At 37.9% G+C, this 21689-nt stretch overlaps 1 protein-coding gene across 4 annotated transcripts; it reads right to left on the bottom strand.

Annotated features, from left to right (window-relative positions):
- Nucleotides 1-30: 30 nt before the first annotated feature.
- Nucleotides 31-3231, bottom strand: LOC118812242 (cytochrome c oxidase assembly factor 6 homolog). Of its 4 annotated transcripts, none has more exons than XM_036577072.1 (3): nt 3059-3231; nt 980-1169; nt 31-483 (listed from the first exon to the last, which is right to left on the bottom strand). In XM_036577072.1, the coding sequence occupies exons 2-3, from the start codon at nt 1121-1123 to the stop codon at nt 388-390; spliced, it is 240 nt and encodes a 79-aa protein (XP_036432965.1). In that variant the 5' UTR covers nt 1124-1169; nt 3059-3231; the 3' UTR covers nt 31-387. The 4 variants fall into 4 exon arrangements, with proteins under 4 accessions (XP_036432965.1, XP_036432964.1, XP_036432967.1 ...); XM_036577071.1 differs by having other exon boundaries at nt 980-1166; XM_036577074.1 differs by having other exon boundaries at nt 3153-3228.
- Nucleotides 3232-21689: the final 18458 nt, after the last annotated feature.

Genomic DNA, 21689 nt, shown 5'->3' with positions numbered 1-21689 from the left:
TTAACATACATTAATGAAATCACTACTGAATCTCTGTAAAATATTCCATTTATTTTCAACAAACACAAAACACATTTACAAAACCAAAATAAAATAATACCACAAGTTTTGTCTGTTTGATCACACCCTGTATCAATAATGTTATCAGCATGTTCAATGCTAGAGCCTCTGCTTTTCCATCTTTCTACATCCTTAAGGCTTTATTTTTGCATAAGTCACACACCACTGTGTCAGCTACTAACAGAGTCACTGATTTTGAAGTGGTGCTGCGGCATTACGCATACTGACTTAGGACACGCATGCCGTATAAGACTTCTGAAGGTACTGTAATCAGAGACCACAGCAGAAAAAATCCAGCCTCCAGTGTCGATTCCTATGTCCTATGTTCTATAAGTTTGGTGCCCCCTCAGCAGGTTCATATCCCTCTTTCTCAATCTTCTCCTTGTACTTCAGAAAGTCCCTTCGTTTGTTAAAGTACTTCACCTGTCATGGCAATATAGCACACACGTGGGCACTTTGCAACTGGCCATCACATCATAAACTTTGTGCCATATAATAAATCAGCATTATCAGGCTAAGATGAAGCTAGACTTGCGTTGAATATACACCTTCCACTTAATACTAGATGCTGTTTTGGTATGAGGACGAAAAAATCATTGCTGTCGACATGTATCTCCATTTTAGTCGATTTTTATTTTTCTACAACATTTGAACAAACCAGCAGTCCTTTACATTGTGTGAAAATTTCATGATGACTGGACTAACAGAAATTATCCCAAATCAACTAGAATAAAACCTCTTTACATCAACATATATTAAAGAAGAACGATTTTGCCCTCTCTTGTAAAGTTAATTTTGGAGATACATGTTTTTCTTTGGATGAAGTGTTACTCTGGCATTGTTTTGGAAACAAAGGCAGAAAATACAAGGAAAGCTAGACTACTGCATTGAATAAAACTTCATTAGTCTGAATACCTACCCACTGCGCAGGACAATTCATCTCAAACTCTTTCTTGTATTTCTCGCAAGTGGTGACATCGTTCTGGTTGTAGTCCAGGCACTTCCAATATTCATCTCGAGCGCTCCAGCAGGCTCGCCTCTCCTGTGAGTTTGGAGCACTCATAGCTAGATGTTGAATCCAACTTTAACTGGTATGAATGAGACTCCTGCTGGGAAGAACAAGGCATATTAGGGGTGGGCGATATAACAATATTTATTGTTAGTGTGATGAAGTATGTCTTATTTCGTCACAATATGTTTTTCTGAGCCTATTGCAGATACCATTAGTACATAAAAACACTAAACCGTAACTACAGAGCGGCCGCTACAAGAGAGCATAGACTCCAGAAGCGCAGCAGCAACACTGCAAAGACAGAGCTGCACTTTCTCACAGAATATGAAAAATACAATTACGCAAAATATACTTTCAGATTCACCCCCAATTTAACTTTTTTTGTGATATTGACAAACTGCCCATCCTGTTCAAGTATATGTAACTGCAGCCAGGAGAACCAGTGGGCATAACGAATAGGCGGAGACACTGTCAATCATTTCTTGCATCGGCCAATTGTATAACAGAGATGAACTGTCAATCAAAACTTGCATTGGCCAACACAAGTGTGAATTACCTGTCTCTCATTTTGTGCATCAGTCAATGGTTTGAAGCAAAGTGCAAACAGGCGTTACATACCGTTCAGGCACGCGGAAGTGGGAAGATAAACCGCAACTTTGCTTGTTCACAAAAAGTTATTTAATAGCCACAAGGTTCCTAATGAAAATTGTTTACCTTCAGTGTTTTGTGCTTATGATAATTTTAGGTCTCCGGTCTGCAGCGTTCCCCTGGGTGTTAAAATAGCCTAATAACATCTCGATTGCACGTTAACGTTTGGCTTCTCCTGCTTAGCGATGTCATCACTTCATCCATTTTTCGTCCATAACTCAGCTAGAGGACTACATTTAATTTAACTCCTTGTTGAAAAAGTCATAGAACCCATTAAAAGTGTCAGCTGCTTCCTGGTGGTTTTCAGTAGTCGATAATGGTATTCTGTGTTTTCCTGATGGGTTGATATCACAGTGTAAAGGATTCAAATCATTTAATCAGGTGTTCTGGGACTGATTCCATATACAGTTGTTCGTTTCCTAATGGCCTCTACCTGCAACCATCAAGCCAACTCCCGATAGGAAGCAAAACCGGTTTTATTCCTAACGGTTCTAATCGTCTTCAGCATGGCTTTCATGAGTTTCAGTAGTCTGTTTGTTTTTTCTGTGAACTCGACATTGTTTTATCGTCGTGGTTTTATTTTGAAAGTTTCCATATTTAATTACCATATTATCAGTATGGCAACGTTAATATACATTCAGTGTAACTCTTGTTGCCCAGAAGTTCGTGATTCGCTGTTTTTCTTCATAAAACCGACAACAGCACTGCCGTGGCAGAGCTTGCACTAGCGTCGTTAACAGGCTGGCGGTGTATGTCAGGCTGAGAGTGCATGTCTGCAGCCAGACCCTTAGATTGGCTAATGCAAAAAATGACGGACAGCTCGTTCTAATCTGCGGTTGGTCCATGCAAAATGTGATTGACGGCCAAGACTAGTTATTTAATTGGTGGATGCAAAAGAAATGATTGACAGACTCCCGCCCCTTTAGATCTCCGGTCTGCAGCATTCCCTTTCTCGTTAGACACAGAAACAGACACACACGATATAAAAAATGCCCTGTTTGTAAACACCTTTATGTATTTATTTACATTTTTATTATTTATATCATTTTTTACTCTTTCCAATTCCAAACTGCTATTTTTACTATTCTTTTACGTGAATTCTTGTCACAGCGTTCTTAGACACTGTGATGTTCTACATGTTCATTTTTCTTGTTCTATTTTGATGATGCTCCGGCAATACTGTAACTAAATATGGTCGCGCCCATAAAGCTTACTGAATTGGAAAAAAAATTGAGAGAGAGACAGAAAGACAGAGAGAATCTCTCTCTCTTCATAAATAACGTTAGTCAACAGAAGCCGGGCTGAATATCAGTGGTCACAACATCGAAGAGAACTCACCAATGAAAATTACATAACAGGATGCAAGCGACGCGTTTTCTGCCGTTTTAACTACACTGTTTTACAATCACTGGCAGCTTTTTCATAACCTTACTGTAAAACGCCAAACAGCTCACTCAGCAACCAAGGACGAAGAAAACAGCCGCCGAGCACTACATCCGTCGCTGCATTCTGACGCAAGAGGACAAAAGACATTGTAATGCTAATATATGACCACTAGATGGCGCAATTCTTGTTTCTTTTTAAAGGAATTACGATCTTTTTTCCTTCAAGCTCTATTAAACAATATATAATGCACACACAAAGGGACTGACAATTTAACAACTGAGATACTGGGGGAAAAAATACTGGGCTGAAAACAACCCAACCTGGGTTATGTGGCAGCCCAGCACTGGTTAAAAATTGGACATTACAACAACCCCCCCAACAAGTGCTGATGTGTGAATAACAAGAATAAGTCACAAGCAATCTTGTTTATTCTTTCATGTTAACCTAAGAGCAGTACATTAAATAATAACAACTGTAGAAAAGTAGATTAAATTACTACAGATGAACACTTGGATGTAACTTTTGTAGCTTGTCTTAACATTCTTATATGCTTATATGTGTGAGTTTATTCATTACCGCACAGTGACCGGCCCTCTAGGAATTCTCCCCACTTTACCAATAGTAGAGGGACAAAGGTCCCTCAAAGTTGATACAGCTCTCCTCAAGGTAGAACAAAGCACAAACATGTTGGTATATAACTTTGATATGTCTAGTTGTAAAATGGATGGTTGTATAAAAAAAAGCTTACTGCAAAAGTTTATTCAGCCTTATTAGACATTATTAAATCTTTATAAAGCCAAATTCAGGCTGGGCTTAAAGAAGAGTGTCTGCATTATCCCTTATATTTCAGAGAGTAAAAATCAGCATGTGGCCAACTTCAGACTGACTGTGCGAACATATACTCTATGTTACAAAGAAAAGATAACACCAATATATTGGTGCATTTTTAAATTCAGGCTGTAAAACGTGTGCCATAGGTAGAAACTGACTCAAAAATATAGTATGCCATTAGTATAATAAAGTGCGTAGCATTTTATAGGGCTCTATAGGTTGAAGTATTTGGCATACAGTATAAATTAATAGAAATTGTTAGTTTAGAGATTTAGTACAGAAATAAACAATAGTTCTTAGTTATATATTCTTAGTTGTAAAATATTCTGTGATAAATAATAAAATAAAGCATAGCCGCAAGCAGCAATCTGCAGGGTCCAAGCACAATGAAGACAACAGGGGTTTATGTGGTGGCCTCTGGTTGTAGAAGGCGGCAGATGGTTTTTTAAGAAAGACTTCATTTTTCTTATGATTTAGACCACTGTGTGATATATGTACTACAACTCTGTTTAACTTCCATAACAGGGAATTGAACCCACAACCTTAGAATTCAAAGGCAGATGTTCTCACAGTGAGCCACAAGATATTTATGGCACAGCTACAATTCTTGAAATAATTTATTGGAAGGAAGCAACAAGGAACCACGTACCATTTTAGGACAAAGTAGCAGCATAAACAAATTTGCAAGTCATGGAAAGCAAATCGTTAGATTTTCAAGAAAGACCCTTTCTTAAGATAATTAAGCACAAGTCAGTTATGTATAGCATGTACAAGAACAGCCTACATCTATGATGGGAAGTCAAACCCATGACCTTTGCATTCAAAGGCAGATTTTTTCATGGTGAGCTACAAGAGGTCCATGGTAGAGTTGTTTTTTTGAGACACTATATTGGTACAGAACAATAAGGAACCAAGTACCATTTTAGGAACTACTTCCCACCTTGGAATTATTGTGACTATTGAGTACTATAATTGAAAATTAAATCATAATACACCCTCAGTTTGTCATTTTGTATATTTGTGTCAAATTTGGTTATAATCATTCAACATTGACATTTGCAGTTACTAACTAGGCTCCATCTGGTGGCTGGAGAAAAATACAACACCCTTGCTCTGAACAAAATTTGCTGAAATGAAGTTATAGGATTTCCTGTACAGTTAAGCAACATACACATATTTGCAAAGTAATAATTCTCATTAAGATGCATAATTTGAAACAATTGTCATGTCTTTATTTTAATCTTAGACCGGATTAATTACGTTTTAGATTTTTGGCAGTACATTGAGCATTGTGACAGCCAACTTCAGGCCGAACAGATTCACTGATGTCTCGTGGCCATTCTTTGCAATAAAGTCAAGATTTTTTAAAAATAATTATTTACCTACAGACTCCACAGAGTGTTGTAAGACCAACATTGAAACAATTTGCTTCATATCCACAAAAAGCTCATTTTTCAAACATTTATCAATCACAGAAAAGCTTTACAGAATTTTAAAAGACTTGTATTGGATAAAATGTCATTCTCAGTGTAAACAATGATATGAATTGATTTATTTTGATCTATGATAAAATTTATAGGACTTATTCTTGTTTTTGCTCTATAGTGCCACCTCATGGCCAATTGAGGTCAAACTTTATAAGCTATTAGAGATTGCCTATGTGTACACATGATATAATTTTTGTGATGATTGGCCAATGCTAAGCCCTCCAAATGCCTGTTGAAAGCTCACTGGCCAAAGGTGGCCATATTTGTCCAATGATTGAGTTGTCCTTATTGGTCAAGTATATAGTAGCCCTAGGATGCAGCATGCAAAGTTTCAGCTCAATTGGCAGTTGCTGAGAAACAGATTTTGGTTGTTATAGCACCCCCTGTTGAGTAATTGGTATCTAACTTTGTGGGCTTCCACAGAATCATGCGGGGTACAGGACTGATAAGTTTGATGAGAATTGGCCAAAGCAATCTTGATATGGAGCCATTTATGTGAATTAAGCTAAACCCATGGGGTCTTAATTGACATGTGGCAGCTATATTGTTTACAAATTTTAGAATGTTTTTAATAATTCTTGACCTCCCAACTCCCCTGAGACCAATATTGTGTGGATATCTTGAAAAACCTCAGACTAGTAGAAAAATGTAGATGTCACAAATTTTGCCAATTATGATGGTAAATATGGGGGCAGAGCTAAATACATGCAATGGGTGTTTATGTAGAACAAAGCAAGGATTACATAGAAGCAAGAGTTTTGACTGTAGGCCTCACGGTTCAGGAGATATGGGCCAAAATGTAAAATGTTCTACACCTACCCTCCAAGTTGAGTGCTTGGATGACTTATGATTTCTTCTCCACAATCAGTTTTAGAGAAGAAAAAAAATAATAATAATAATAAGAAAAAATCCTAGCAAAAGCAATAGGATTCCATGCACCTAAAGGTGCTTGGACCCCTAATAATAATTTAATTCATAATGTGATAAGCCAACAGGAAAATCATTTCAGCTTCAAAAATCAGCATGAAGTTTTTTGTAAATATTAAACTATACATTTTTATTTACTACACGACAACAAAGTCTAAAAACAAACATACCAGTGTCACTGCAGGGCTGAGAATAGTACACCATCAAAATAATATCTGGTCAGTTGTGAATCTGTGATTCATTGATGATTTTGGCAGTGGACAGTTTGGTAGGAGTGCCTGATAAAAGTTATACTATGTGGTCAAAAGTATGTGGCCATCCCTTCTAATTTTTGGGATTAGCTATTTAAACAACACCCACTGCTAACAGAGGGCAAATATCTATGCCTAGACAAATACTGGCAGTAGAATAGGTCATAATAGAGAGCTGAGTAACTTTTAAAGTGGCACTGTTAAAAGAAGCCTTTCCAAAGTTAGTTTGTCTAATTTCTGCCTTGATAGAGCTGCCCCAGTCAACTAGAAGTGCAAATTGGAGTTAATTCCCTATAAGTACACTTAGTTTTAAAAATAAAACATTGAACAATCATTAAGGATGTGATCCACATACTTTTAACCATGTAGGGAAGGTATTCATAATAAATCAGTCTCTCAGTGTACCTCAATATTACAAGTTCCCTGGTTAGAATTTGCCATTTTGTATGTCTGCCCTTCTCACCACCCCCCTTGATATCATGTTCATCTACTATTGGGAAAGTGGGGAGAATTTCTAGTGGGCCGGTTACTGTGAGCTAATGAATAAACTCACACATATCAGCACAAGAACATTAAGAAAAAATGACAAAAGTTACATCCAAGTGTTCATCTGTAGTAATTTAGGGGTTAAAAAAACACCCCCCTTCCCCACCTCAACTGTTTCTGGTCCAAAGCTACATACATCTACTTTTCTACAGTTGCTATTATTTAATGTACTGCTCTCAGGTTAACATGAAAGAATAAAATGCCTGGGTCAGCACAACTATATGATGTCCCCAGGTCAAGACTGGATGATGTTCCTCAAGTGGAACAGCCATGGTTTGCTGATTGTAACTGAGTCTTGTACAGTAGATAGAGATTAAATGAAGCAGAAGTCTGTTTACTGTCACTTCCGTTCCACCTTAATTGATGTAGGAGTTATATTCAGATACCTAGTATGTAACTGCTACAGAAACAGAAATTCAAGGAAGAAATTAATTAACGAAAGAAATGAATTAACATCAGCCTTGAGAGATTAGTGTACCGAATGTAGCACTTTTTAGACATGAATCATGTGAAGAACAACAGAGGCAAGAAAACTCAATGTGGCAGTGAGAACACAAGAATGAAAAAGCTACAAAGGAGGAGGAGGACATATTTGAGCAGGAGGGCAGTGAGAAATACTAACCTTAACTTACTTAACTGGCATTAATTTATAGCATATTGACTGTCAAGATTATGTCACATTTAAGATAAAAGCTTTTGAGAAAAGAGAAAAAAATGAAAAAAAAAACAAGGTTCTAAGGTTGTGGGATTTTTAGAAAACGTTATTTTGGATGAAAGCAGTGCTGTTTATGTGTGTTTGTGTGTGAGTAGCAGCAGAAATACAGTTACAGTTTAGGGGTGGGTCGATTTGCATCATGCAACTCTGATTTGAAAAAAGTCCCAATCTGGCCCTGTTTATATACATAAATGAATACAAACAGTTGCGATCAAAATTATTCAAACCCCATTGCAAATTGTGTTTATCAGCAAAAATTTATCAACTTTCAGCTGTTTGCAATAAACCAATCAAAAAAGAACAATTTACATAGGTCAATACATCTAATATCATAAATGGTTTCTTCAAATTCAACACTTTTAATGACTACTGCAGTCTCAGAATTATTCAACCCCCAGAATAGAATCTCACATAAGAGCACACATTTGCAAATCAGGTGTTGTCTCAAGCACACCTAATGCAGCTAATCAAGGGCTTCCTTAGTTGCATCAGGTGTGCATGAGATAAAACACATCAACTAGATAGGCTAGGGGTTTGTTGACTGTGAAATTTGATTGCATGTTAGAAATATGGCTAGGTCAAGAAAGTTGTCCAAAAAGTTAAGAGAAGAGATCGTTGCCGTGCACAAACAAGAACACAAAAAGATAGCAAATGCATTGAATGTTGCAAGAGATACAGCTGGAAGCATAGTTCACAAAATTTTAAGTTAAAGGAACACTGGCTACACTACCTGGACTATGGCAGATGTAGCAATCACCAACTGCCACCAGATTCCTGAGGAGGCAGGTGGTCAGAAACCCTTGAGAAAAGACCTGCAGCAAGATTTGGTGGCAGCAGGCAAACTCCTAGACATACACCTTTACTGATCCAAAAGCACAAGAAAAGTCGGCTCCAATAACCTGAAGACCATATAAATAAGCCAAAGAGGTTTGGGAGTCTTTTCTGTGAGGCGATGAAACAAAACTAGAACTTTTTGTGGTTTGCGGTATATCTGGTGGAGGAAGAATGAAGCATACGCTGAAAAGAACACCCTGCAGTGAAGCATAGTGGTGACTCGTAGTGGTGACTGCAGTGAAACATAGTGGTGACTCAATGATGCTCTGGGGCTGCTTTGTTTCCTCTGGCACTGGAAACGTGTAGCGTATGGAGGGCAAGATGGATTCAATGAAGCATCAGGAAATCCTAAGAGAAAACGTCATGCCTTCTGTGAGGAAGCTGAAGCTTAGGCGTCATTGGATCTTCCAACAGTAAATTCTAGGAGATAATGTCATGGCTCTGTGAGGAAGCTGAAGCTTGGGCATCATTGGATCTTCCAACAGGACAATGATCTAAAGCATACCTCAAAGTCCACTAAGGTGTGGTTTCAGAAGAACTCCTGGAAGATTCTGGAGTGGCCGTCACAGTCACCCAACTTGAACCCCAATAAAGACTTTGGTAGGATTTGAAGGTGGTTGCAGCACGCAAACCCTAACATATTAGTGAACTGGAGGCCATTGCCCATGAGGAATGGACTAAGATTCCTCAGGAATGCTGCCAGAAGCTGGTGTTTGGCTGTGCATTATATCTGTAGCAGGTCATAACAGCAAAAGGGTGCTCTACTAAGTACTAAAGACTCTTGTCATAAAGGGGTTGAATAATTCTGAGACTACAGTAGTCATTAAAAGTGGCATTTTGTGTTGAATTTGGAGGAACTATTTGTTATATTATTTAATTGTTCTTGTTTTAATGGTTTATTCCTTCTGCCAAATTATAAGCAGCTTGTTGCTACGTCACAGTAACGAGCTCCGCTCACTCGCTGCACAGCCAGCAGTTCATTCCCCAGCTCCTTACACTAAATTCCGAAACTGTCATTACCACTGAGCAAGCTTTTTAGTTTTTTATTGCGTCAGTTTTATGGCTCAGTCCGATTTGGTCAGACTCTGAAGATGAGACTACACGTTTGGTGTTCATCTTCAGAGTCTGACCAAATCGGCTGTAGGTCAAATGTAATCTTAAGAGTATCCATTTTCTGTTTGTGCGCAAAGTAAGAGGTAAAAATGTTCAAATGGCTTGAGCGTCTCCTACAGCTGTCAAACTCATTGCTTAGCAACGGCGTCTTAGCAGAATCATACAGTGTTTGTGAAAAACCTGTGATGTTATGGCGAAATATCAGCAAGCAGATATCAGTTAGAACACTTCTCAACCAATCAGCTTGCGTGGCCGGAACTACCTGTTGTATAAATATACATACACAATTATCTCATGTGAATGTCTAGTATAACATCATCCAGACACTGCCCATCATCTAATATGAACAGCAGTGATTGAGGGTGCATTTAAAGCCTTGTGTAAAGATTTTATAAATGTGTTAGACAAGGCACGCTTTAACATCACTACACTGTTAAAATAAAATATTTCTGGGTAACAGATCGATCTTATATGATGTCATCAAGAAAATATTAGGAATGATTTTCCTTGAACTGTAAAGGTCTAAGTGTGCTAGCTAGCTAGGTATCTGCGAACAAGATAAAAATTCCAGTTTCATAACTTTATAACTTTAAATGTATGAAAAATTGTTGGAAGAAATTGTTCCAAGCTAAATTTTGACAGTGAAACAAGGACATTAAATGAGTACTCATGCTTACCATTAAGCTAGCTTTATGCTTTGAGGACAAAAAATAAATAAATAAAAATAAATAAATAAATAAATGAAAAGACCAGGTCGCATGTGGTGATGTCATAGCATGAACTTTGTGATTGGTTGAACAAATTCAATTAAAGCACCTCTCCTGTTGACCCAGGGCCACATCTCACTCTACAATATCAAGATGACCTCCCTCCTCCACCAAACTTTACAGCTGGCACATTGCAGTCAGGCAGGTAACGTTCTCCTGGCATTCGCCAAACCCAAACTCATCCATTAGACTTCCAGATAGAGAAACATGATTCATCACTACACAGAATATGTTTCCACTGCTCCAGAGTCCAATGGCAACGTGCTTTACACCACTCCATCCGACGCTTTGCATTGTGCTTGGTACTGTAAGGCTACCATGTGGCTACTCAGTCATGGAAACCCATGCCATGAGGTTCCCAGTGCACAGTTTTTGTGCTGATGTTAATGCCAGAGGAGGTTTGGAACACTCGGTGACCCCGCTCTGTAACTTAACGTGCTTTGACACTTTGTGGCTGAGTTGCTGTGGTTCCTAAATGCTTCCACTTTTCAATAATATCTCTCACAGTTGATCATAGAATATATATGAGGAAAGAAACTGACTTGTTGTAACTGTGGCATCCTTTTACAATACCATGCTCAAGTTCAGTGCGCCCTTTAGAAAGACCCATTCTTTCACAAATGTTTGTAAAGGCAGACTGCATGGCTAGGTGTGCAATTTTATACACCAGTCCTAATGGGACTCAATGAAACATGTGAATTCACTGAATAAGAGGTACACATGTATATATATATATATATACATATGCATATACAGTGTCTCACAAAAGTGAGTACACCCTCACATTTCTGCAAATATTTTATTATATCTCTTCATGGGACAACACTAGTCAGTGTACAGCTTGTATAGCAGTATAGATTTACTGTCCTCTCAAAATAACTTAACACACAGCCATTAATGTCTAAATAGCCGGCAACACAAGTGAGTACACCTCACAGTGACCATGTCCAAATTGTGCCCAATTGTGTCGTTGTCCCTCCCTGGTGGCATGTGACTCATTAGAGTTACAAGTTTCCAGGTGTAAATGGGGAGCATGGCTGTTAAATTTGGTGTTTTGGGTGTTTGGGATTACTGGAACCATGTCCTGTGGTCTGACAAGACCAAGATAAACTTGTTTGGCTCAGATGGTGTCCTGCATGTGTGGTGGTGCCCTAGTGAGGAGTACAGAGACAACTATCTCTTGCTTATGGTCAAGCATGGTAGTGGTAGCATCATGGTCTGGAGCTGCATAAATGCTGCCCGCACTGGGGAGCTGCGGTTAATTGAGGGAAACATGAATTCCAACATGTACTGTGACATTCTGAAGCAGAGGATGATCCCCTCCCTTCAGAAACTGTGCCGCATGGCAGTTTTCCAACACAATAACGACCCCAAACACACCTCCAAGATGACAACTGCCTTGCTGAAGGTAAAGGTGATGGACTGGCCAAGTATGTCTCCAGACCTAAACCCAATTGAGCACCTGTGGGGCATCCTCAAGCGGAATGTGGAGGAGCACAAGGTGTCAAACATCCACCAGCTCCGTGATGTCATCATGGAAGAGTGGAAGAGGATTCCAGTAGCAACCTGTGCAGCTCTGGTGAATTCCATGCCCAAGACGGTTAAGGCAGTGCTAGATAATAATGGTGGTCACACAAACTATTGTCCAAATTGTGCTCAAAGTGTCATGTTCACTGTGAGGTGTACTCACTTGTGTTGCCAGCTATTTAGACATTAATGGCTGTGTGTTGAGTTATTTTGAGAGGACAGTAAATCTATACTGCTATACAAGCTGTACGCTGACTACTTTAAGTTATATCCAAGTTTCATTTCTATAGTGCTGTCCCATGAAGAGATATAATAAAATGTTTGCAGAAATGTGAGGGGTGTACTCATGTTTGTGAGATACTGTGTGTGTATATATATATATGTGTGTGTGTGTGTGTGTGTGTGTGTGTGTGTACCATGCTGACTATTGTGATGTTACAAAAAATATTATTACCCATTTTTGCTGTACAGTTCTGGCCAAGGTTATCCACATGCTCTGGTCAGTATTCTACGAATGTCCTAAGAGCAAAGTATTAAGGTAGTAAACAAACTATAGTTCACATACAATGAAATGGTAATAAAACAATCAGTGGTTTGGTAGAAAACATACAAATGTTTCTTCTGGAACAATCTGAAGAACCACAGTGGATCTGTAACAATGTTCAGGTAACCATTCTATAGAGAAAGTAACTTTTCAGGTAATAAATGTGCAAATATCCACACAATATCAAAATTTCAATGAATGAAATGTGAATATACAGAGCTGTGAAAAAGTATTTCCCCCTTTCCTAATTTCTTTTGCATATTTGTCACACTTGAATGTTTCAGATCATCAAACTACTTTTAATATTAGACAAGGATAACCCAAGTAAGCACAAAATGCTATTTTTAAATGATCATTTCATTTATTGAAGGAAAAATAGCGTTCAGCCCTACCTGGCCTGTGAAAAATATAATGTGAAAAAGTAATTCCTCTCTTAGCTAAGAAATGAGCCAGTTAACCAAATTCAATTGACTATTGGGTTCAAGTTCACTAACCACTCCCAGGCATGATTACTGACAGACCTGTTGAATGTAAACATCACTTAAATAGACCCTTTCTGGCAATGTAAAGCAGGCTAGAAGGTCTCAAAAAGCAATACATGATGCCACATTTTAAAAAGGTTCAAATCCAGATACGAAACGAAGTCATTGAAATATACCAGTCTTGAAAGGGTTACAAAGCCATTGCTAATATTCTGGGACTCACAAGAGTCTCATCAACAACTCATCCAGGACGTCACAAGAAAACCCAGATGAACATCTGAAGAACTACAGTGAAGGTCAATGTACACGATTTCACAATAGGAAAGACACTGGGCAAAAATGCCATCCATGGGAGAGCATCAAGGCACAAACCACTGCTGACAAAAAAGAACACAAAGGCTCATCTCACATTTGCCAAAAAAATCTAGATGACTTCCAAAACTTTTGGGATAATATGGGGGCCATAAACACCGTAAAAGCTAGAACATCCTCCAAACCTTGTTGAATGTTGTGATACTCCACTACATTATCAAGAAAAGTGCTATGACCTGGACCTACTTCAACATTCTCTCAAATGCACCACCAAAAAAAACAGTAACAGGTCATCATCTGATGTCTCATAGCCAAGGTCTTGCAAATATTCCTAAAATTGCATATAACAAAATCACAATGTAATTCCATGGTTCACTGCTTCCAATGTGGGGTGTTTATCCTCAATTTGGGAACCAAGGATTAATTTCACCTCATAGGTCCCCTAAAGTAAAGGTGACTGAGGACACTTGATATTTTTAAACCAGTTTGTGACCCATTGCCAAGAGAAATGTCTCTCTTATTGGACTCTGAAGTCTGAAGAACTTCAACATCTTCTTTCAGTTGAACCCTAGGGATTTCTTTGGGCACACAACACTATCTGCAAGAAAAATTTGAGTTTTATTGTGCTTTCTTTCCTTAAAGAGCTCTCAGCCAAGAAAATCCACTGGCCTGATCAGTAGCACAAATACATTACAGTCTGTTCCCAGACAATAGACTTACATCATGACTTAGTGGGTACTATACTGGGTTCAGCTGGTAAAGAGTAGAAAAAACATAACAAATCCTTGAGCAAATATGGATAAAGTACAGAAAAACTGTACATATGTTAAAGTATAGGTGCTGTGTCCAAGTCTTACTCAATGAAAATTGGAAGAATGAAGACAAAAATATACTTGATGAAAGTCAAAAAGTACACCTAAATAAAAGTAAAAATATTTTTATCTTGGAAATGTTATTGAGTAAACATATCAGTATTCAGTTTCAATACTTGTAAGGTGCAGATCTTCTGAAATAATAATCAAGGATACAGTACTGTGCAAACATGAAAGGCCACCCTTCATTTATTTAATTTTAAGTTATTTGAAAGAAAAGAACTAAATATAATCTCAATAACACTGTACAAAAAAAGTTCAGTTCTTACAATCCAAGTAATCCTAAATACGTTCAATGATGCTGAGGCCTGGAGTCTGGGATGGTCAGTTCATGAGGACACCAACAGCTTTATAGATTGATTTATAAATATTTTGGTCTGTTTCTTTTTCACAGTAATGGCTCTTTCACAGCTACACATCCTTTCAGACACACAGCACTGAGTTCTTCTCACAGTGGAAAGATAGACCTATTTTTTTTAGATCTGAAGCAAGAGTGGAGTTTGATTTTCTCCTAACTCTCAAAGATGAAAAGTTCTGTTTATCTGAAGATGACAGTTTTGGTTGTATTTGTTATTTTCTGTATATCTATCAATAAATGCATTTTTTGAACTCACTTATTTTCATTTGATTTCCCTCTTTTTATGCAAGTGGATTATTTTATGTCCAATCTCCCCAGGGATCTCTACTGAAAAATGAATCACCTGTATTTATGGCCATTTTGAGAAATTAAATAATGAAGGATATTCTTATTTTTAAACAGTGCTGTATTAATGAAGTACAATTACTTTAGTTTTCACCTCTGCCATTGATATAATGTGATATATACACTAAGGGCTGGTTTCCTAGACTGGGATTAGCCTTGTCCTAAATGTATGCAAGCTAGCAGTGATTTTTTTCTTTTTCAAAAATATTTTACAGTTTAGTTGATGATGTAATTAAAATTTTATCAAAATATTCTATTGATTTGCATTACTGTAGTCTTATTCTAACATATTATGTCAGAAAAGCTTTTATGTTATTTGTTAATTACAGTCCTGTACATTGACCAACTTTTTGTTATTTACAAACCTCAAATTCAATCAAGCCTTTAGAAACACCTGAATGTGAGAACCAGGTGGATATGATTAAGACTGCAATAAAAGTCTGCAAGAGAATTACCATGAGCAAAACTAACTAAGAACTAGTGTTATTGCTCAAACCCTTTAGCCTTATACTCCATTATCTCCTGAAAGAATAACAATAATTTTAATAAATAACAAAGAAAATAATAATAGTGTGAGTTCAGCTTTATTATTTAAGTTAGCATTGCTTTCAAACCTGTGCCTGTAGTGTACTCTATGCTTCATTAAAAAAGCAGCGATATTGGTTGGTATTAGCATGATAACATTTCCAGGTGAACCAAACAGTGAGTTTGGAGGAGCAAACATCTACAGCTTAAGAGAGAAAGTGATGAACCAGGCAAAGTGAATTATTTACACTCACACAGTCTTTTGGAGCAGTTGCATTGCATTGCATTTTTGCAGTTTTGGATAGTAATGCACACCATTACTATTAAGTTGATGGTACCCATTAGAAGACTTTGAAACAGAAAAAGGATGGACATACCATTTCCATACGCAGTCTTTATTTCGGTGACATTCAAGTGTGTAGGCTAATGTCAACAGTATTGACAAGCAACTGTGCCAACTCCAGTTCAATACCCTGTTCAGCATGTCACAAATCAATGCCTGTCAGACTAGATCACAGAATTTGGAAGCCGTGTTCATGCTGCTTATTTGCCTCCTGGGTGTTCAATAACTCCCTGATATAAAAACATTCTTTATTGGATTATATTGCAAAATTATGCAACAGGAAAGTGTTTGTCAATTATTGAAAACAACAAACTGCAGATGTATGGCCACAGAGCTTGTTTCAGACAATTATAATCTTTTTATCAGTCTAAAAAAAGGCAAACACACACACACACCAACTTGAGGACAAGACCTGTTTGATAACATCACAGGCTCTATTTTCATGGTCAAAGCCCAAGTGAATGTATATGTGTGAATGTATATGTCTGTCTGCCTTGCGATGGACTGGCAACCTGTCCAGGGTGCATCCTGCCTTCTGCTCAATGACAGCTGGGATGGGCTCTGGCTCCCCCCACAACCCAGAAGGATAAGTGGCTTAGACTGGGCAAGGGCAGAATTAGAGTGAATACATTATCAAATGGCTAGTTAGACATGATGCAGCACCAATGTGCACTGGCATTTGATGATATTTTCCTAATGGCTAAAGATCATTGCCTTCCTGCAAATACAATAATACAATAATTATATTTTATGGATAAAGAAAAAATCTGAAATCTGAAATTTCAATGGAGTAATTTAAGTAGGCTATAATTATCAAGAAACTTAGTGATGTTTCCAAATATTCAGTGAACAGCCCTGCAGGTTTCCATAACTGTCCACTACCATCTCCTTGGTCTTGGAAGTGTACAGTAGCAGGTTGTTCCTACGGCACCATGCCACAAAGTCCTTCACCAGGGTCTTGTACTCCTCCTCCTGCCCTCCCCTTACACAAGCCACAATGGCAGTGTCATCCAAAAACTTCTGCATGTGACATGTCTCAGAGTTATACTGAACTGAGATGTACAGTGTAAAGAGAAAAGGGGAAAGTACAGTCCCTTGTGGTGCTCCAGTGCTGCTGAGTACAGTCTCTGATGTACAGTCCTTCAGCCTGACATACTGAGGTCTGCCAGTGAGGTAGTCAGTAATCCAGCAGACCAGGTGCGGATTAATTTGCATACTTACCAGCTTATCTCTCATTTGGAGGGGCTGAATGGTATTAAAGGCACTGGAAAAATCAAAGAACATGACTCTTACAGTGCAACCACCCTTGTCCAGATAAGATATAGTATAGCATTTCATCCTCCACTCCCACTTTCTCCCTGTAGGCGAACTGCAGGGGGTCCATTGCGAGTCGAACCTGGGGTCTGAGAAGGTGTAGAAGCAGGCACTCCAGGGTCTTCATGACGTGATGTTAGAGCGACCGGCCTGAAGTCATTGAGCTCACTGGGTCGCCCCCTCTTGAGTACTGGAATGATGTCTTCCACAGTGTGGGAACCCTCCCCAAGCGCAGACTTAGGTTGAAAATGTGCTGTAGGGGTGCCCCCAGCTCAGTGGCACAGGACTTTAGTAGTCTAGGACACACTTTGTTCAGTCCAGCTACATCAACAAAGTTTTATTTTTCAGTTCAGTTTTTTGGCAATAGTTGTATTAATGTCATTTTTATTCATATAGAAATGATGGTTATTTATTTTTATGTACAAAGAAAAAAAAAGGCATTGCTTTTTATGTCATTTTAATATAGTAATGCTATGTTATTTAATTTTTTTCTAACAGTGTGTTATCCCAAAAAAATGTCTGTGTCTTACATTTACATTTACAGCATTTAGCAGACGCTCCAATGGGGAATAACCATTGAAAACTGTCGCATGGTAGAGAAGCCATGTGAGTTGAAACATGAAGCTGTTGGTTAATATTATTTTTCTCCTTCTGGTGCATAATGATATTGCCGAAGATCACTAGACATTTTAAAGTTGGACAGTCACTACATTTTGGTGGAAAAGGAAAAGAAAAATTTTGTGTGTTAAATGATATGATGAATCATGTTTAGTATGAGTAAGGGCATATACTAACAAGAGGCCAATTTGATTTCAGGTTTAAAGAGACTTTAAAGAGAAGAAATGGTCTATGGTTTAAAAAGGAGCAAGATACTTGTTAGATACTTGCTGCCTGTGATAGACCAGCACATGTTATCTAATTCTCAGGGCACCCTTGAAAATAAAGGTTCCAAAATGGTTCTTGGTTTGGACATACAGATCTAGTGAAAACCTTTAAATGGAATTCAATTGCTTTTTTGCTTTTTTGCTTTGCTTTGTTTTGTTTTGTGTATAACTGAATAGTTGCCATGATAACAAAGTCATTTAGAGTGCTTTGTTGTAAAATGGTTAATTCTAGAGAAACTTATTGACTCAGACTTCTTTACAACAGTGGTGATAGGAACCAGGGGTTGCAATGTATATTCATTGTATTTGCCATTCAAAAAACTAGTGGACTTACACATGTATCCTGAGTTTTTATATGTAGTGTTGGTAATAGTGGTAAATCTGAAATATACATTTTCATTTTGTTCATAACTGGTAATAAAGCATTACATTATGTAGGGGTTCTTTTAAAAAGATTCCTCATATTTGCTCATCTCATTACATAAACAAAAGTCAGATGTGCTACATTTTCACCACTGAAGTATGCTTTTAAGTTGTGGAGCATTACTGCAAGGGGAGAGGGCTAGCCTCTGTATATATTTTATGTAACTGTTTCAACTATTGAGTTCATCCGAAATATCACTTTATTCTGGCACATTTTAAATAAAAAAAATTATGAAAAATTGCCTTATTGTCGCAAAAAGTATTGTCACTTTTTCTCTTTGGCCATTTCAGACAGCAAGAAAGACAAAAGAGAGGTCCTCTGTACAGTGGGTCAGCACAGTGGGTCTCTTTAGAATTTACAGCTTTCAGCCTTCACTGTTCATTTTCATTTAGACTGTTCTGATCATAGGCCTTGATGATCTTGAACACTAATTGCATGAAGTTTGGAGCATTTAATCAGATATTAATCAAAAGTAGCATAAATGAGCATCAAGAAATGCCTGTGCAAATCAGGCAGCATGCCTCAGTTCCCTAGCAACAGGCAAACCACATTGAGAGACTGCATGTGTAACAAAACCCTGGCCAAGGCTGACCCTCTCCCAATGCAAAAATACGCCACATTGTAGAAGCATACAGTTGATTCAGGGGTGAAAATGTAGCAGATCTGTAGAAACATTTAAATATATCTGTGGCTATAAAGTAGTATACTGTACAGTAAATATGGCTATATGCATTACTGCAATATAAACAATGGCAACACAGCTTGCTCTCTTTTTATACAAAGCATACAAGCATATTAAGACAACAAATCTGAAAACAAATGGCTTTCTAGGATTGGACGATACTAGAGACTACAGCTTGTTTTGGAAGATTGTGCGACACTATGTAATTGAAATGTCCTACACACAGAATGTTTGCATAATTAGCCCTATCTATCAGGATAAACACTGTGAATCATCATCTAATGTGAATTCGACTAAATTCCACTGATACTGGAATAAGCGAAACCTTTTTTATTTGAGTGCGTTATAATGCATTTTTGCTTTGTTTTTAGTATGTTTTGTTTTGCTTTTCCTGCCAGCATACAAGTAGTTCTTTCTGAGAGTTTTCTTGGTCTTCCAGATGTTGCCTTGACTTCCATAAGTTCTGCCATTTTCTTAACAACATTTTGGACATTGCAAGCTGGAGGCACTCTGATATCTTTTTACTGCATTCCCCTGATTTGTTGACAAAAGCTTCATTTTAGATTGTCAGTTAGATGCTTAGAAGACACCGTGGTCATTCAGTGTTAGCATAAGGTTTGAAGAGTCAGACAATTTGTTATGCTCTGGAATTTCCTGGTGGCCAGTCCTAACAAGTCAATAAGGTCCAAACAAGTTAATCAGGTTCTTAGACTTTATAACTGGAAAGACGTACAAACTTTCGCACATAAAACTGCCATGATGCACTAGCCAGACTATACAATGGCCTTTTACTAGATGCAAAAGAAGCCCTTGGAATTCCCTTAGGAAGTGAAGTAGAGATCCTGCATAAATTAGAGATAATCTCAGTTAAATTATGTAAATGTATGCAAAGGGATAACATGGAGCAGCATGTTTGTGTGCACTGAGGCACTTTCAGTTGCCTGTCTAAATTGTTAACTTTTCCACATGTGTCAAGTTGCACAATTCAGTAAAAAGATCAAAAGGACAGCAAACAGACTGGCATTAAGGGACAGATAATGGCATTAAACATGTTTCTGAGGCTTGAGTTAGAAGGCATTAATATAAAACATAAAAGATAGCATACAGTCATATTCAAGTTTCAACACCCCTTGTCGAATTATGTTTTGTTTTTCTAAATGAAAATAAGTAAGAAAATAAGTAATCTACAGAGAACACACTTAAATTTGACAATTTTCTGCAAATGGAAAAAGCAATGAAGCAATAGAAGAACTGGAGCATATTGGAGAAAATAAAACATTAAAATGTACTATAATCTTTGTACATGTCACATTTTATGTTTTTTTTCCACCAATATGGTAATTCAGCAAATAAACACTGATTGCACATTAAAATGTGCGGAAAAGTGTTCTCTACAGGGGATGTGTTGACTTATTTTTAATTTGAATAGAAAATTAGCAATACATGTTTATGTGACCAGGACCACTCAAACTTTCAGCTCATTCTTCAAGGGTACAGTCTCTCTACGTATTTTACTTACAGTTTTCACTGTATTAATATGTATACCTCATAATTCTATTCAGCCAATCAGAGTAAAGTCTACAGTGACCAGTGACTTTGTGTCTGATGTCCACTTCTCTTTGTGAGCAGACCCTCCTTTAGTGCCAGTTTCAGTCATTTGTTCACTAGCGCTGCAGTGTACACTAGGCTTACATCACATGTATTAGCTGGTATTAGATGTTAGTATCAGTGCATTTTAATGAGATTGAGTATGAGTAAATAAACATGGTGTCGGGCCAGTACCCAATACCAGTATCGGTATCGATAGTTCATGGTGTTGCCCTGGCCTCCAAATTGCCCAGATCTCGATCACATCCAGTCCGCAGCGGCTCGACAATGTACAGAATATAACCAAATAAATAACCAAATGGTGCTGGACACCAGCCCTCCAGGACAGGAGTTGTGCACCCCTCCTCTAATGTCCTGGTGCCAGGTAGGGCAGCTTCAGAGGTTTTGTAGAGTCTATGCATCTGAGAGCTGTTTTGCAGGCATGCAGAAGACCAACTGCATATTAGGCATCAATGCATATTTCTTACTCCTTTTGGTGACAGCTCTCTTAACTATTTCTCTCTTGCTCACATCTCTCGATCTCAAGCTTTAGCATTTTATTTTCGACCAAAAGAAACCCAAAACAGAATACACAAAAACTGCAGTATGCAGTGTTTTCCAGCCCTTGTCCTGGAGTTCACCTCACCTGCACACTTAGTCTTATCCCTGCTACAAACCACCTGATTCAACTAATCAGCTCATTAACAAACCCTGGCTATTTCCAAAACCACATACTACTGTACTACAAATAATACTAATGTTAAAGGTTTGCTGTTTTTGATACTAATCGTTTACTTCGTTAAAGTAAAGAAACGTCACTCAGTTTAGGATTCCTCTAAGTGACCTACAGCCCCTAATGCAAATCTATTGATAATATTAGCCAATACCAGCGTGAGAGGCGCGATGCTACTAG

Source organism: Colossoma macropomum, unplaced genomic scaffold (assembly GCF_904425465.1).
Source record: "Colossoma macropomum unplaced genomic scaffold, Colossoma_macropomum, whole genome shotgun sequence".
Lineage (NCBI taxonomy): Eukaryota > Metazoa > Chordata > Actinopteri > Characiformes > Serrasalmidae > Colossoma > Colossoma macropomum.
The sequence above is the reverse complement of the archived record's forward strand: the minus strand, read 5'-3'. Positions and strand labels throughout refer to the sequence as shown.

Coding starts and splice junctions, on each gene's coding strand:
- LOC118812242 (XM_036577072.1), bottom strand. CDS start 1,123: ATGAGTGCTCCAAACTCACAGGAGAGGCGAGCCTGCTGGAGCGCTCGA. Junction 484..979: donor TGAATTGTCCTGCGCAGTGG/GTAGGTATTCAG, acceptor TTGCCATGACAG/GTGAAGTACTTTAACAAACG.